This window comes from Haliaeetus albicilla, chromosome 28 (genome assembly GCF_947461875.1).
Source record: "Haliaeetus albicilla chromosome 28, bHalAlb1.1, whole genome shotgun sequence".
Taxonomy (NCBI): domain Eukaryota; kingdom Metazoa; phylum Chordata; class Aves; order Accipitriformes; family Accipitridae; genus Haliaeetus; species Haliaeetus albicilla.
The window spans coordinates 6251367-6269103 of NC_091510.1; the positions used below are offsets into that span (position 1 = coordinate 6251367).

General features: G+C 42.1%; 2 protein-coding genes across 5 annotated transcripts in view; both read left to right on the top strand.

Annotated features, from left to right (window-relative positions):
- The first annotated feature begins 4184 nt into the window (after positions 1–4184).
- POC1B (POC1 centriolar protein B) overlaps positions 4185–17737 on the top strand; it is a 55711-nt gene continuing 42158 nt past the window's right edge. For all 4 annotated transcript variants that reach the window (XR_011322577.1, XM_069773414.1, XM_069773415.1 and 1 more), the window contains exons 1-7: positions 4185–4272; positions 4383–4467; positions 13485–13656; positions 14461–14640; positions 15925–16032; positions 16932–17047; positions 17434–17567. Coding sequence is in view for 3 of the 4 variants with exons in the window: in XM_069773414.1 (XP_069629515.1) it covers positions 4186–4272; positions 4383–4467; positions 13485–13656; positions 14461–14640; positions 15925–16032; positions 16932–17047; positions 17434–17567 (882 nt within the window). In the remaining variant the exon portion in view is untranslated. The remainder of the gene's footprint in view (positions 4273–4382; positions 4468–13484; positions 13657–14460; positions 14641–15924; positions 16033–16931; positions 17048–17433; positions 17568–17737) is intronic.
- Positions 4233–9807, top strand: GALNT4 (polypeptide N-acetylgalactosaminyltransferase 4). The gene is made up of 3 exons (XM_069773412.1): positions 4233–4272; positions 4383–4467; positions 5162–9807. The coding sequence occupies exon 3, from the start codon at positions 5184–5186 to the stop codon at positions 6933–6935; it is 1752 nt and encodes a 583-aa protein (XP_069629513.1). The 5' UTR covers positions 4233–4272; positions 4383–4467; positions 5162–5183; the 3' UTR covers positions 6936–9807.

Genomic DNA, 17737 nt, shown 5'->3' on the forward strand with positions numbered 1-17737 from the left:
AGTTTTCCTTTACACATGTTTCCCTTCAGGCACTTTAAGTTCTCTTATTTGTTCTTCAGTACAAACACAATCTATACACTGAACAAGGGAAAAATCTCAAATATCTATCAGCCACAACATCCCTCTGATCATTTCCGTGGCCCCCCTCTGGACCCGCTCCAACAGGTCCGTGTCTTTTCCCTGCTGATGACCCCAGATCTGGAGGCAGTACTGCAGGGGGGGTCTCACCAGAGCAGAGCAGAGGGGCAGAATTCCCTCCCTCAAGCTGCTGGTCACGCTCCTTTTGATGCAGCCCAGGATACGGTTGGCTTTCTGGGCTGTGAGCACACACGTTGCCGGCTCATGTCCAGCTTTTCATCCACCAGTATTCCCAAGTCCCTCTCCACAGGGCTGCTCCCAATTCATTCATCCCCCAGTCTATATGGGTACTGGGGGTTGCCCCAAGCCCCATGCAGGACCTTGCACTTGGCCACTCCTCAAGCCTGTCAAGGTCCCCTGGATAGCATCCCTTCCCTCTACTTTATCAGTTGCACCACTCAGCTTGGTGTCATCCACAAAACTGCTGAAGGTGCACCCAATGTCACCATCTATGTCATTAATGAAGATATTAAATAGTGTTGGTCCTAAAACAGACCCCTGAGGGACACCACTTGTTACTCATTTCCATTTGGACACTGATCCATTGACTGTAACTCTTTGGATGCAGCCATCCAGCCAATTCCTTATCCATCTAATAGTCCATACATCAAATCCATACCACTCCCATTTAGAGGCAAGAATGTTGTGGGGGACCATATTGAAGGATTTACAGAAGTTCAGGTAGATGACACCAGTTACTCTTCCTTTGTCCACTGATGCAGTCACTCCATCATAGGCGGCCATTAGATTAATCAGGTATGATTTGCCCTTGGTGAAGCCATGTTGGCTGTCTCTAGTCACCTCCTCACCTTCCATATGCTTTGACATAACTTCCAGGAGGATCTGCTCCATGATCTTACCAGGCACAGAGGTAAGGCTGACTGGTCAGTAGTTCCCAGGGTCTGGGTGTGATATTCCCTTTTCTCTGGTCACTGGGGACTTTGCCTTACTGCCATGACTTTTCAAATATGATGGAGAATGGCTTAGCAACTACACCTGCCAATTCCCTCAGGACCCCAAGATGTTTCTTAGACTATATGTTTCTTAGACTAAAAGTAACATCCTATATATTCCAAATCATCCTTGCATTTCAAATCTATATGTACCTACTTGGTATCCTTTTCTCTTCCATTTTCTTGCTGCTGTTGGCAAACAGACTTTAATGGGATTTTGAAGAAGAAATTTCAACAAAACCAAAAAAAACAGTACTTCACAAGTTACTTTACAGTGTTAATATTTATTTTCATAACCATTTTGATGTAGGAGAAAAAAAGGTAGGATGAGAGGTTGCAAAGATGCCGGGGGCATAAGGTATAATGGTTCTACAACTGCAAGACAGCCTATAATTAAATCTTTGTGCCCTGAGACTACATTCTTCTCCTGCATGTAGGTGGATGAATAACCGACACCACGCTGGCAAAGCATATCTCACACTCCCCTCTAGCACCCATGGCGCACTACTGCCTGCTTGTGTTCCCTGTCTGCCAACAGCCTGAGGGCCAAAGGCCTCTCCACGGGTCTGGACAGCTCTGCTAACACAGTTGCTCCCAATATGATCCCACGTAATTAAAGTTGGGGTTCTCAGTTTTATTTTAAGGCAGGATTAACATTAAGTTAGAAGTCCTCATCTCAGATGTGACAGAATTTTAGGTGGGCTAGTATATTACATTTGCCCCTTGTGCACATGCATTGTATTACCTCTGTTATGAAATCATCTGTGATCAGTGTAATTTATGTGGTCATTGCAATACACAGGCACAAAGAGCACCACGTTTGTCTATGTGTCCTTGAATTCTACACGTACTTTTACTAGGCCCTTTCCTACAGTGACCATGCAGCCTGCACGAACCTTGAGTTACAATCTTAAAGTGTTCCTCCATATACACAATTTCTGTTTGGACATCATACAATACTTTAACTCAGCGCCTGAGAAAAAAAAAACGCAGCTGCTGAAACAACAGCCTACGCTTGGAAGATATTTTCTGATGCACCATTTATCATTGTCATCACAGGGCACAACAACTTAATACAGTAGATTGCACTTGTGTATCGCTGAACAGTTATTCTCAACCTTAAAAAGACAATGCCAACTCATAATTGTATTAAATTATTAGGAATTACAATAATCTTAAAATCATTCTAAAAATAAAATCTATGCATGCTAATGAGAAAAAATAATCAGCGTAAAAACTATTACCTGCCAGCTTTATAACTACAGTCATTATAGCTAATTATATGTCTGCAGCAAGGGAATACTTTGCTTCCTACAAGCACTTGGGAGTCTTCAAAACACTCTCAGGTGAGGAGAAGCAGCAAAGAACAGACTAACTTTGTAAGCCCTACAATTTGAGAAACACTCTTCCAGCAATTTGTAGAAAGAGGGATGCTGCCCTCTTTCTCTCGGTAATCGCAGTCCTTCCTTTGCTTTATGCCTATCACCTGGCACTTTATAATTCAGGAATTTGCGGGCTGGTACAGATTCCAGTTTATTGCTAGCACCTCAAAATGAGTAAAGGATGCTGAGCTGCTGGAAGTGTAGCAGCAGTGAAGAAGGCAAAAGGAAAAAGATTCAGTAAGTCTGGGAGTGGTGGTCCACTTCTTTCCCCTCTCTGGGCTGATCTACGAACTCGGGAAGTCTCACCAGGCCTTAGCATAAGTGTAATGAGTCAGGCGGTTAAGCTTCCCTTGACTGTACCAGGAACTCTCACAGGGCTAAGACAGCAAGCCATGTGGACTGTCTCAAGGACTCCTGTTGCCCGGCAAAAACAAAAAACAAAAGTAGAGATAACTAGTACTTTCATAACAACCTTGAGACATATCCCAGTCCCCTCCTGACAATCTTGGAGCATCCCGTATCTCAATCTCAAGTCACTCCCTGACAGCCTTGGAGCCTTCCTTATCTGAGTCATCGCTGATGTGAAACAGTACCAGCGCAGCTGGAATCCCAGTAATTTGCTAATGACTAAAGGCACTCATCTCCTGAACTGTAAGCAGTGGTACTGAGTGAGACCCTTTGAGCTCTCCCAGACCGCAGCGGGGAATTTTTTATGTTCTGAAGCTGTGAAGGCAAATTATTAGCCTGCATAACATCAATGCAAGGAGTGGCTAGCAGATTTTTCACGGAAACCTTCCTACCTACTTATGATAATCCTGCTTTTTTTTTTAGCACTTTTAAAGTTATTATTTTAAATGTGCGTTTCACGGTTAAACGCAATTGATTTGGAACTGTCCTATACCCGACGAATCTTACATGTTGGCCTAATTACTGACCCGATTCTGTAGATGTAAGAGTTTAATGTCAGACGAAACTCTGTAAAATGCAGACCGGATTTAGAAAAAAAAAAAAGAGGGTAATTGCAGCGTAAGCTCCTTCTTCAGGAACGCTTCTGTTGCTATCGCATCCCTCCCTTTTGCTAATCGAGGTGAACTCTCGCTTCACCAGCACCGCGGCGGGAGCCGTGTTTTCTCGGTGAGGTCGGTTCCCTTACCACGAAGCTGCATCGACATTGGCAGCGCTAACGCCGACACTTCTGTGGTGTTGGTGTGGGGGTGGGTTTTATTTTACTTTATAAAGGTAGCTGGGCGATTTTAGAGCACTCAAGGCCTGTTTAAAGACAGCTCTGTATGACACAAGCACAAGCGCTGACGGGGAAACCCCGAAAGGCTCCGTCGTCGTTGTTTATTTTAAATAATAACCCTCAGGTCCAGTTTCCCGCCTCCTGCTCCGGCACCCACCGGTCCGCGCTCCCTCGGCGGCTCAACCTCTCCCAGCAGCAAGCCGCGGTGTCCTGACCGAGGCGGGAGACTTTAATTACCCGGGTCCGGCCGGGAAGGCGGCTCCGGGCCTCGCCGCTCCGGTGCGGTGAATTCCCGCCCGCCGCTGAGGTAACCAGGCGCCGCGAAGGGCGCCGCGGCTCTACGCCTTTAAGAAGGAGTCGAGCACCTACACCACCGATAGGCGCCCCTGCCGCCCCGCCCAGCCCCTTGGCGGATTGGCCGGCCCGCCTTCGTGGGCGGACCGGTAACACGCGGGGGTTGGCGCCGCGGATGAATTCGGGGTTCGGTTGGACGCGCCTGGAGCGCGGGGGGTTTGAGGGGCCGCCGCTCCGGCCCGGCTCCATGGCCTCCGCGCTGGTGAGGGCCCGGCCCGGCCGTGGGGGGGCCTTCGCGGCTCCGGGGGTGAGGGGAGGACCGCCGGCCCTCACCCCGTCCCCGGAGCCTGACGGTGCGCATCCTCTCCCCAGGAGGACCCCGTCTTGATCCGGCCTTTCCGAGGCCACAGAGCGGCGGTGACCGGCGTCGCCTTCAACGCGGAGGCCGCGGGGCTGGGTGAGTGCGGGGGGGGCCGGTCGCTTCTTCCCTCCTTCCTTCCCTCCCTCCTTCCTTCCCTCCCTCCTTCCTTCCCTCCTTCCTTCCTTCCCTCCTTCCTTCCCTCCTTCCTTCCCTCCTTCCTTCCCTCCTTCCTTCCCTCCTTCCTTCCCTCCTTCCTTCCTTCCCTCCTTCCTTCCTTCCCTCCTTCCTTCCTTCCCTCCTTCCTTCCCTCCTTCCTTCCTTCCCTCCTTCCTTCCTTCCCTCCTTCCTTCCCTCCTTCCCTCCCTCCCTCCTTCCTTCCCTCCCCGGCAGCCGGCGGAGAACCGCCGGGCCTGGCCGGGTGCGGAGGCGGGGCGGGCGGGTGGGCCGGGGAGTCTCTTCCCCTTCCTTAAGCGACAACTTTGTGAGCAAACCAGGAGGCGGGAGGAGGGGTTTGTCCCGCGGCGAGGAGGAGGAGGAGGAGGAGGAGGAAGTAAGTGAGGAGAGCGCCGGGGGCGGGGGGGCTGCTCCGCGCCTTCACCGCTTCCCCCCCCCTTGCCAAGCCCCGCCGTCCCCCGGGAAACCTCCGGGCCCTGACGGGGGGACCGGCTGCCAGCTCTCGGCCGGCGGCCCGAGCCCGAAGCTGGAAGACCCCGCAAGCCCCCTCCGTCCTGGGGCGGGGGGAGAAGGGGGGGGGAGCCCGGCAGTGGTTGACGGAGCTCCTCTCTGCTAGGAGCTGCTTTTAACCGCCCGCGATGAGGATCCGTCTGGCGAGAAGATGGACGTGGGTCCGCAAAAGCTGCGTGTTTCTCGGCTTCTTGATGATCGCTTACTTTGCGGTCGAGCTGTCGGTTTCTTCCTTCGGTGCCTCCCTCGCCGGGGAGAGCATCACCAAAGGGAAATGGGAGAGGCGCTTTTCTGACAGAGCGGGAGAAGCTGTGGATTTGGCTCGTCCCGTGTATGACAAATCCCCGCCCGATCCTTACGCCCCAGGAGAATGGGGTAAGCCCTCTCGCCTGCAGCTGACTCCCGAGGAGAAGAAACAGGAAGAAGAGCTGATCGAGAAGTATGCAATTAATATTTACATGAGCGATAAAATCTCTCTCCACCGGCACATTGAAGATAATCGACTGAGTGGCTGTAAAACCAAATCTTACAACTACAGGAGGCTGCCCACAACATCTGTTATAATCGCTTTTTACAATGAAGCCTGGTCAACGTTGCTGCGGACGATACACAGTGTTCTTGAAACATCACCTTCGGTGCTTCTAAAAGAAATTATACTGGTGGATGACTTGAGTGATAAAGTGTATTTGAAGAGTGACCTCGAAAAATACATAAGCAGTCTGAACAGGGTCCGTTTGATAAGAACCAACAAACGAGAAGGATTGGTTCGTGCACGCTTAATTGGCGCTACCTTTGCTACTGGTGATGTCCTCACGTTTCTAGACTGTCACTGTGAATGTGTCTCCGGCTGGCTGGAGCCACTGCTCGAGAGGATCGCTGAGAATGAGACTGTTATTGTTTGCCCTGTCATTGACACCATTGACTGGAAAACGTTTGAATACTACATGCAAACGGCAGAGCCCATGATTGGGGGGTTTGACTGGCGGCTGACATTCCAGTGGCACTCGGTGCCCAAACATGAGCGGCTCAGGCGGAAATCTGAAACCGACCCAATCAGATCCCCAACTATGGCTGGTGGCTTGTTTGCTGTCAGCAAGAAGTATTTTGAGTACCTGGGTACCTACGATACAGGAATGGATGTCTGGGGAGGGGAGAACTTAGAATTATCGTTTAGGGTTTGGCAGTGTGGAGGCATGTTGGAAATTCATCCGTGCTCCCATGTAGGCCATGTGTTTCCAAAGCGCGCGCCCTATGCTAGACCAAATTTCCTTCAGAACACAGCACGTGCTGCTGAGGTGTGGATGGATGAGTACAAAGAGCACTTTTACAACAGAAATCCTTCAGCAAGAAAAGAAAACTACGGAGATATTTCTGAGAGAAAGATATTAAGAGAACGTTTGAAATGCAAGAGTTTTAACTGGTATTTAAAAAACATATTTGCTGAGTTGCATGTACCAGAAGATCGTCCTGGCTGGCATGGTGCTATCCGCAGCGCAGGAATAGCTTCAGAATGCCTCGACTATGTCTTACCAGAACATCATCCTACTGGGGCTCACCTTTCTCTCTTCGGATGTCATGGTCAGGGAGGCAATCAATTTTTTGAATACACATCAAATAAGGAGATTAGATTTAACTCTGTAACTGAGCTATGTGCTGAAGTCCCTGAGCATGAAGACTTCATAGGTATGAGGAGCTGCCCAAAAGATGGATCTCCTACCCCGGAAATTATTATATGGCATTTCAAAGAAGATGGGACTATTTACCATCCTCATTCGGGAAAGTGCCTTACCGCTTATCGTACAACTGAGGGGCGTGCCGATGTGCAAATGAGAACTTGTAATGCTGCAGATAAAAATCAGATTTGGAAATTTGAGAAATAATCACTGCTGGTAGTATGAATCGAATGGACTGTAATCTCCAAGGTTTTTACATGTTTGATTGTATACCTTGGAATGTCTTCAGATGCATCTGTAGTGGTGTAGAAACCGCATCTGCTGTGGTGAACTGTATGGAAAGCAAAAGTAAATGCTGGGCTTTAGCTTCTAAAACGTCGAATACAGATCTAATGCCTTTTATTTTTGTAAAATTTTGATCCGTTATTTTCGTACTTTTGTCTGTCTTGATTATGGTTAAACAAAGGCTTCTGAGGGGACTGAGGAGGGATTTTTTTTTTTTCCCTTAAAAAACCCCCACACTAAACCTGCAAGATCATGTTACATGGAAGTAAAGAATCTTACAGAAGTAAAAGTTAGGGTTGTTGCAGTGGAATTAACTGACCTATGTTGCAGATACATTATAACATATGTATCTAACACACTAAGTAATGCTACAGTAGCATGTGATTGAATCTACATTCATGTGGGAAGTTGAATCTGAAGCTTTGTAATACTCTGCAGTTTTCTGGGAACTTACATGCTCTTAAGGGTTTCGGGGTGACAACTAGCTCTATTACACTGAAGAAAAGCAAGTTTTTTCAGTAGATGGGCTTTGGCACTGCTTTGCAGTCTTGTGCCTATTCTGGAACACTTGCCTCATGAGGGTGAGTCAGGAGCTCTCATGCCTTTAGAGGAGTGTAGCAGCAGCAGAACCAAGGACATGCTGGTGGGTACCACAAATGGGAAGAAATAGGGGTAGCTACAAGTAAAAATTCTGTACAAAGATAATGGAGAAGGAAAGAAAGCACAGAATTGCATTAGCTACTGCTGTTTCTTTAGCTATATATTTAATACTTATGTTGCCTCTGTGTAAGCTTTTCCATGTTAAGCCTGGCATCCTAGGGACACATAGCTTATGTGACTATACCATGGTTTGTTGTTTTTTTTTTTTTTTTTTTTTTTGGTCTGTTGGTGGGGTAGAGGAAGGAGACACAGAGGAAAACTTGGGCTGTTTTATTTTAAGTATTTTGGCAACAGATAGCAGGCATCGGCCCTAGGTAGAGTTTTGAAATAATGCAGCATACGCTGCCTCTTTCTAGTCACAATAGTACCATGGGACACCTCGGGTAAGGTTGGGAAGCTGGAGTTCCTGAAGTGAGGGGAGTTGAAAAGGCAAAGGGCAGCTTGGAGGAAACCAAGATTTGTTGGTTAGGTGGTTCACAAAACAACTTCTTTAGAATGTTTTCTGTATCCTGTTATGCTGAGTTTTGAAGAATATTGATTCTAGAATCATGTCACTAATCTGTTTTAAGTGTGATTATAGACAGTAGATGTGATAGATATATTGTGTTCTTGGAAAAAAAATCTTGTATTAGTATCTGTGTTTTTTAGCTTTATATGATTTAAGTTGAACACTTCTCTTAATGTTTCAGGCATTCCAGCTTTTTTGATTACTTTCACTGAAGTGATAAATGTTTTTCAGTAGCTAGAGTGTAGTAATTCTTGACATGGGGCTGGTAGGTAGGAACTTGAGCTAGTGAGCAAAAAGAATCTGGATACTTGAGGAATGTAGTAGGTGTGCATTTGCTGCAGGTGTTAGTAGGTAGAAGGGTTAAAAGGGAGGAAGTGAGACCTGAAATAAGTGAAGATTTGCCAAAAATAATCCAAGAGTAAGTTAAGATGTATTCTTGAATCTTAGTGGTTTTAAAGAGTTGAGAGGCTTGGGTGGAAGCAGGCTAAGATAGAAGGGAAACAGAAGAAGAACATTTGGAGCTGGGGACGTAGCATTGAATCATGCTAAAAATGCTTGCCACTGTGTGGCATGGGTAGTTTTAAGTCTTTAACTTATTTTTAGGAGGTTAGTTGCAATTTGATTTTTTTTCTTTTCTTTATTCCTTTTCTTTTTTTCCCTAAACCGATTTTTTTTTTTTTTTTTTTTAAAAGGGAAGTTTTTTTACTATATAAGGGAGACATTCCTGAAAAATTCCATTCCACTCTGCAGCAAGGAATTCTTTTGTGGACCTACAAGTTATGAACCATTTATCAAATTTTAAAAGGCAGCCAGTCATTATGTACTGGGGCTATAAATTATATAAAGTATGTGCTTTTGTGAAAAGCTTGCTGTAGACTCTTACATTCAGTAGAAATGACGGGAAAAAGGCCTGGGTTCTCCTACATGGCAGAGCATAAGTTGTATGTGCAATGCATGTTTCCTCAGATGAAAGTAATTAAATGGTGTGAATATAGACTATGCAACTTTTATATGGTTAACTTTTTTAGGACTTGGCAAAAACTACATTTCATATAAGAAAACTACCTTCATGTTAAAACTGACAAAGTGCTCCTTATCTATTTAAGCAATAAGTCTAAGTGAAACTGCCTTTTAAAGTTTAAAAAGTTATTTTCTATGTATGTATCTGAACCCTTCCTCCTTCTCCCCACCACCTCCCATTCTATTTTTGTGGGGTTTTTAAAAACTAAAAGGAAAAATAAGCAAAAGTAAATAACCTCACCATTAAAAAAAAAATAAATAAATTGGGGGGGCGGTAGGAGGAGGAGGGGGTTGAGAAGGAGAGGGAAAGAGAGAAGTAAAAAAACCTTAGCATTTCATTTCCACTAGTTTTGAACTGAGTTGCAGCAATTCTACAGAAATGCTCTAATCCAGATGTTTTTTCAGTGTGTTAAGATTTCTGGAAAATCTGAAACTCTGAAAGATTGTCTATTCTGTTAGACTTTGAAAATTTGGGGAACACTTGTATATATTTTAAACTACTGATTTTAAGTGACTTAAAAGAAATTGAATGTAAACTTAACACTGAATAAATGTGGCAGGGCTTTGGGGTTTCTTTCAAAAAAATAAAATCCAGAATGATAAATATTGGCTAGTGTGCTGACTCTTCAATTCTCTTCTGCTTGTGTAAGTACATACAGTATACAATAAAAACTGCTATGAATTTGAACTTATGGGAGTTATTAAAAGTTCCTCATAATTCATCCACTGTCCTTAGAATTCCAGATTGGTTCCCTTGACAGAGGTTCAATTAATAATTGTTTTCCTCCAAGTAGGAAATCTTGCAAATCACTGTTTAAATGTGTTTGTATTTTGACATTGCAAGTTATCACACTGAGATTTGCAAGGTTCCTGTGAAGTGTGTGGGTTTTGTGGTGGTGTTTGAATATTCACGCACATATCATGTGTGCAGCCCTGTACTCCATCTGACCTGTAATTCTTGCACTGAGTTAATTATGTTGGGGATGCCTCAATATTTTGGGAGGGGAAAAAGATGACCAAGAGGTATATCTAGCTGTTAAAGCCCGGCTGAGTATGTCTCTTCTGATCTTTGCCCAACTTTCTTATAGTCACTACTGTGGTATTGTGGGAAATGGGAGTTTAATGGTAATCCCCTATTGCGGCAACTTGTATCTTCATATATACATGTGAATATTGATGGTATACATTTTCATAAATACACAACTTGCAATGAAGCCGAGTTCAATTTATAAGTACCAAAAAAACATTTTTCATGGCATATGTGAAGCCCAGATACATGTTTAGAGAACTGCGCAAAGTGGTGTACAAAGGCCAAGTCTCTATTCTTTGGTGTTTGATTCTGTTGTGACTCATCACCAGAAAAGCAAATCACATAGAGACACGTCAGCTACACTTGGGTGTGTAGAGAAAACACTGAATTTTTTTTTTTTTTTTTTAAAAAAAAGGCACTGATGTTATAAACTGGACTAAGTTGCATATTGGAGTCAGCTCAGTGTGAATTTTCAGCTTTCTTCTTTCTAGCTATATTTTGCAGTTGGTCAAATATTTTCATTATTACAGCAAGGGCAAATTTTGTCTTTCACCTCTAAACATGATTCTGGTTATGTCGTGTTTTCTGAGGAGCTTGTGCAACAGACCTGTTTGTGGTATGGCCCATCCTAAAAAATTCTTCTGGACCTTCTGTGTTTCTTTTGTTTCAGTTCCAATACTTTAAACTAGCCTTGGAGATCTGTTGTGGACCATTTATTGATGGTCTGGTAATTGGAAGTCAGACTGTAGGGTGCTGACAGAATGCATCAACTGGGTCTGATCTGCACTGCTGTAGGACTTCATGTGTAATCTGTCCTGGAAGGTTCTTGCTTTTGAACACCTAAATGCATGGACAACGTGAATTTGAGGGGAGGAAAATGCATAAAGGGTTAAGAAGCAATCCTTAAAATACAGTGTTTGAGTAAATGGGAGCAGCGTTGTTATAAAGCAGGCAAAATCCCTTAAAATTTAATAAAAAGAGAAATAGAGAAGTTCATTTAATAATAGTAATAGTACATTTTTCATGTATAAAACTGTTTTTAAGGTTAGTATTGATAGTGGAAATTAGTGCTGGCAACATCATTACCCTATAGACTCTTGTATTTAGTGCCTGTGGTTAGCTAAGGTAAAACATTGACTGTTAGAGCAAAATGCTTAGGTGTTGGCCATATGCACCAAAACTGATTTCAGCCTGCTTGAACGTAGCTTGACTAGCTTGGCTTCACTGAGGCTCGTTAATGGTAAAGGGACCTGGTTTTCTTGGCAGGATAGGGGTCAAAGCTGAATATAGAGTCAGAGTTTTGGCTTAGAGTTTCTTTCTCTGGGTTTACGCCTCTCCCATGCTGCTCAGACACAGAGTCACGTCGGCTTGCGTGCCGTAGGAAAATAATTCTGCAACGGGTCTGTCGGTTATTCACCCTTTCCTGTGCGGGTCCTGAACTGCTTCCCTGTCACCCCTGGGCTGGTGTCAGCTGGGCTGGAACTGCACTATTGGAGATAATAGCAGCCTTTGAGTGGCATGGTAACGAGCGGGTGGCTTTGAGAGAAAAACCTACCTAAGGATGGGGAGAGGGTGCTGTGTGAGCGTAGGCGACGGGGTGTCCGGAGGGAGAACAAGGCAGGCGCTTGTGGATGTGCCAGGGAAAGGAGAACTTCAGATTGCTGCTTGTGTCTCATTAACCTTGGGATAATCCATCTGCGAGAGAACGAACTACAAGAAACCAGGCTTTGAATTTATTCTACTCTCATCTTTTAAAATATTTCCTTCGGGTTTTCGAACTGAAAGCAAAGAGGGCTGGTATTACATGGCCTTCATGCAGTTCCTAATACCACAGGTGCTTGGTAGTTCTGCATTATTTGTTTTAGAAACCGTCAGTCTTGTCTGTTGCACTTTTCCAACATGATGCCTTCAAATTCTGTTTTAGCTTACACTTCACTTTTTCCTTGCTGTTTTATGCCACGCTCAGTCACATTTTTCTGAATCAAAGGGGAAAAAGGAATCATTCAAGTACAATTAGAAAGAGCCTGCTGTAAAATAGAGTTTTGAAAAGTTGGAGGGGGGAAAATAGCGTGTACTTCTGTGTCAAATTTAGGCCTATTGATACGGGCATAGGGATAGCCTGGTCCCACATCTTTTACCAGAAGCTAGTCTTTTGGGAGTAAAATAATATCTCTGTGCCAAATACCTAAGGAGAGTTTAATATCTAATATTTTGTTTGAGGCTTGCCTTGACTCGTGCTAATAAACAGACTCCATTCCTTTGTGCTATGTTGGTGCCTGAAAGAGGTTGGGAAGAGAATAGCCATCCTTTTCATGTCCTCTTCAGCTTCCAGGAGGTTCTTTTTCTTCCTCTCCCTCCCTTTTCTGTCCTAGGGGTAGGAATTTTATAACTGAGGGCTGGGAGTGTGAATCCCTTGTTTTTATTTGTCCTGCATGTTTGCACTTAGCAGAGATGAAGATAAGAGGGGCATAGGAATATCACACTTGCCAGTTCAATTCAAATGCTCATTGCTTTTGCTGCATATAGTTTCCTGAAAATGATCAACCTCAAGTAAAAACTATGACTGCCTTCTCAAATGTAGATAGTACGGTCCACCTGTAAAGTGATTGCAAAAAAAAAAAAAAAAAAAATTCATGCTCATTCTATTACCAGACCAAAAACTTCACATTGTGATTTGAACTACACAAATGTTAGTATTAAAAAAAATGGTACTTAAATAGGATTATAGAATTATCATATTTGGATATTCACTTTAGTGTAGATATCTGAAGTGTTAGAAATTCTATCTTTGGTGTAGGCTGGCCTGTCTTTTCAGAGTTAAACACTTGATACTTGAAATAAATTCCATCTCAGAGATCAAAGTGAGATCACTGAAGAATTTGTCTCTTGTTCTTAGTATTTGGTAATGCCAAACCTGGATTCATACTTAATGACATGTGCTGATGTTCGGCTTTGGATTTTTTGTTCTGTATCTTCTAAAGGACTTGTAAACCAGTTTGCTTAATATATGGGAGAGCTACCTGTTAAGAATTATCCTTTACTCCTCCCAGTCTTCTGATGTCCTTCCAAAAGCCTGGTGTTGGCATTGCTGCCCACCAAGCTTCTGCTCAGGCTGAGTATCCATTAAAACCCAATAACTCCTCCCTCCCCCTAAAACCCAGTAAGTTCACTGGTAAATCCAAATCTGTAGTCGTTAGCTCTGATTTTTCTAATAACAGTGAGCAGACTCATAATATCTTTTATTTCCTGCCAGCTACCTCCTCTTTGGATAGGTTTCTCATGGTGTGGAAGCTGAAGACACAATGCAGAGCTTATAAATTTGTAGGCCACGTGGAAGCGGTGACCAGCGTACAGTTCTCCCCAGACGGGCAGCTGCTCGCTTCAGCTTCTCAAGACCGTACTGTCAGACTGTGGATCCCTTGCATGTGAGTGTAACTGGGCAATGCTGGCTACGTGTTTCATTAATGGGCAATGTGAATATTGCAGTCTTTACCCAAGCAAAGTTTCTTTTTTCCTTCCCACATCCCCAGGCTTTGACAGAAACAGAGATTGGGGAGCACAAGCAACAAGGTTCTTGACCGTGTTCCTTGTTCTTTACTGAATACTCTGTAGTTTCAAAAGAAAAGTGTAGCAATTCAGAGGTCATAATTTCATGTGTGTGGGGCTATGCTTGGTAGTGTTTCTCTGGCTTAAAGGATACATTTCTTTTAATAAGAATTGCATGGCTGCACTTCATTTTGGGGGGACAAGTGACAACGGAAACAAATAGCATTTTCGGAAAAAAAAATATTTTGAATTGACTTGCCTTTTTAGAGTGTTCCCAAGTAGCAGTGATTACGAGCTATTCAGAATGATCTTAGAAAGACCAGTCTTACTTTAACTTTTAAGCATTTTGTGGATTACTGTACCAAAAAATGTAATAAATTCTTTTTCATATACTGTATGGAGGCTAATGCTGCTAGTTAATTGCACTGCTCCATAAAATTGGTCATATTAAATACAATTACTTTGCAGTCTGTTTTTCTAATAATTAATATTCAAATAAAGCAAAAAATATTGGTGGCACTGAGATTTAGCCTGTATACGTTGCTTTCTCACTTGGCTAAGATTCCAAATATGTTAACTTTGAGTTTTATGGATTTTAAAACTCTTTCGGTTTAATATAATTGTGTCTTGGTTGTGGTTTTTTTGTTTGTTTTGGGTTTGGGTTTTTTTTGTTTTTCCTCTAGTCATGGAGAATCATCGGTACTGAAAGGTCATACAGGATCTGTTCGTAGTGTGAGCTTCTCGCATGACGGCCACTTTCTAGTTTCAGCATCCAATGATAAATCAATAAAAATATGGAGCGTTCGCCATCAGCGCCTTCTGTTTTCCCTATTCCAACACACTCATTGGGTTCGCTGTGCCAAGTAAGCTTTGTTTTTATTCTTATTGTAAAGAAACAGAACTCCTAACAAAGGGTTTTTATTTCCTAGGGCAGAATTAAGAGAAGAAAAATCTGTGAATCATTATTTACCATTAATAATTAAATTTTAATAAATCACACTTACACACACACATTCATTATATATCTCCTAGTTGAAGTCTGAAAGCTTGCTCTGTGTTAATGTATGCACATATTAAATCTGTTGCTGGGTATTAATTCTTTTACTTTAAAGGACAAATAGGGTCTTTGTATTTATTTTCAGTGAGTATCCTGTCTTTCCCCGGTCTTGTATGTTTTCGTGCTGTATTAACTTATTTCACAGCTTTCACTTGTTTATAGATTTATTGTGCACAGTAGGGGTTTTCTCAACTAATCTTGGAACAGTAGTGGCATGAAAGAATGGTCATGAGTCAAAATGAGTTAAGCTTACGTAATTGGAAAAGGTAAAAGAAATGGCCTTTGTACTGCAAGTTAAGATTCGCACTCTATCTGAAGGCAGGGTAGCTGTTCAAAGACAAGAAAAGCTTGTTCTTTGCTGATTTTTTTTTTTTTTTCATTCCTCTATATTAATGGAAAATCTGCAGTGAAGAGAGGCCTGATTTAAACCTCTGGAGAAAGAAATTTGACACTGGTGAAGTGCAGAGCCTTACAAAGTTCCAAAGTATCTGATCACTGAAAAGAATGATAAAAGCTCTAGGAAATCATATGTGAAAGTTCTTGAACACTATTCTAATGTCCTTGTGCAGTTGCTCAAAATGAGAAATAATAATGATTGGTGAAATGATAGACAAATCAATCTTCCTGTTTAAAAACCTAGTCCACTAGTCTGGGAATAATCATGAATGTTTTGCTGACAGTTTCCAAGTCTAGAGAGAGCTCACAGGAGAGTATATATGTAGGTTAACGTTGAATGCAAGGTTCTTCTCTGTCCTCTTTGTGTTTTTGCCTATAGTTTTCTATAACAATCTTTTTGGCATTGGAAGTGACAACCTTAGGCTGCTGTTACCTTCCCCCCCTGCTGTTGGTTATGGCTCTGTTTTTAATTGTAGTTGATTGTGAAATGGAGGGGGGAAGGAGTGGGGGGGAAAAGCTTTTCTTTTCAGTTTTATTACTCCATGAGAAATGTGAGGAATTCAAATGTCCTTTGAATGTTGCACATTTTAATTCCAAACAGGCTTTCTTGGTTCTGGTGTTTTGCTACTTATGTCTCTAATGCTAATCTAGGTAGTGTCAGTTGTTTAGTAATGTATACACTTGCATGTTGCAGATTTTCACCTGATGGAAGACTAATAGCATCTTGCAGTGAGGATAAATCTGTTAAGATCTGGGATACGAGAAATAAAACTTGTATTGATAGCTTCTTGGATTATGGAGGGTAAGTGTTACTAGAAAAAAGGAGAAATGTAAATGTATAATTTTAATGAGATTAAATTCATGTTTTGTGGTATTAACGTCTGTATTTGTTACATCTGAAAATAGATCAAACTTCTACTACCCATGTAAAGTAAAATAATTTATTTCACATTTTTCTAAAGAGGTTAACTGGTTGCACTTATCCAGGTGTTTTCCAGTAGTCAAGAAATAGGCCAGAGAGAACTCATATTGTTCTTAGGTTTTTGAACATTTTCATGTGTTTCCTCAGTTTAGATAATGCTATTTGTTATTGGATTCTTCAACAAGAAGAGAAGTTTAAGAATTCTTCACTTGTTGATGAAAACAGTATTCTGTTAGCTTCAGTGACCTGCCTTATTTAGGTTTAGAAAATACTTGCTTTTACTTATTTGTGTTTTTCTTAAACGTCTTAGAACCAGAGTTTTAATTAACAAATGCAACAGAATATTAATCTTGTATATGTGCTTTGCTAATTTCATGGCCGCCTTCTCTATCCTTTTTCCAAGCTAAAAGGTGACTATAGCTAAATATTCTATTCTTAGACAAAAATATTTTACTTGCTGCTTACAAATTCTTTGCAGACTTTCTTCTAGTAACTTTGTACTCCAACACAAACTGTGAAGTTTTGAGTCAGGACAATTATACTATCTTTTTAACAAAAGCCAGGATATGCAGTCTGATTTATCATGCACATCTTGTTTTCTTGTGCTTATTTCAGTTCCTTGAAATACCTCATTTGAGTTTCCATACATGTGGATTCCATACGAGTTTGTGGCAACTCAGTGTTAATATCATGTTTTATATATATATATAGACATACATGTACACCCAAATATTTCTATGGAAGCACGTAATCAATCTATTTTCATTAATTATATTTAGATTTTCAAATTTTGTGGATTTCAACCCAAGTGGTACGTGTATAGCTTCTGCAGGTTCTAATCATACAGTGAAACTGTGGGATATTCGAATGAACAAGCTACTGCAGCATTACAAAGGTAAAAACTATGTAGTTTGTTGTATTTTCTTTAGAAAGGAGCTCTTTGCAATGAAATGTCATTTATGTAGTTTATATGATTTCATTCCTTATTGAGGAAACTGAACAAACAGATCATATTGGCATTTTGTAAGTAATCTTTTTGTAGTCTGGCAATTCTAAAAATCCAATCTGAATCCTGATTATTCCTTTGCAATGCTTATCTTAATTTTTAGAACAGAACTAAGCAAATACTTTGGAAAGTCTGCTATGCCCCAGCGCTTTGGTTTTTTTTCCCTTAAATGAAGTAGGTTGTCCTTTGGGAAGTAGAAAACAGCAAAGAAATAAAGTGTACATTTCTTGTTAGTAGATATCTACAGTCTTTGAATATTGTCTTCTGTAAATTAGTTCACAGAGCAGGGGTTAATTGTGTATCATTCCATCCTTCTGGTAACTATCTCATCACTGCTTCTACTGATGGTACCCTTAAGATTTTGGACCTCTTAGAAGGAAGACTTATTTACACTCTTCATGGACACAAGGTATGTGCAATAATCCTATTTAAGTGGAGATCTTAATAGATTATTCAGTATCTTTTCAAAGGGAGAGTAACACTTATGCCATTGTGTTCTGTATCTTGCAACTTGCAGATAAACTTTAGTGGACAGCAAAGTGCTGTATTAATACACCTTGTCACAAGTGCATAAGGAAA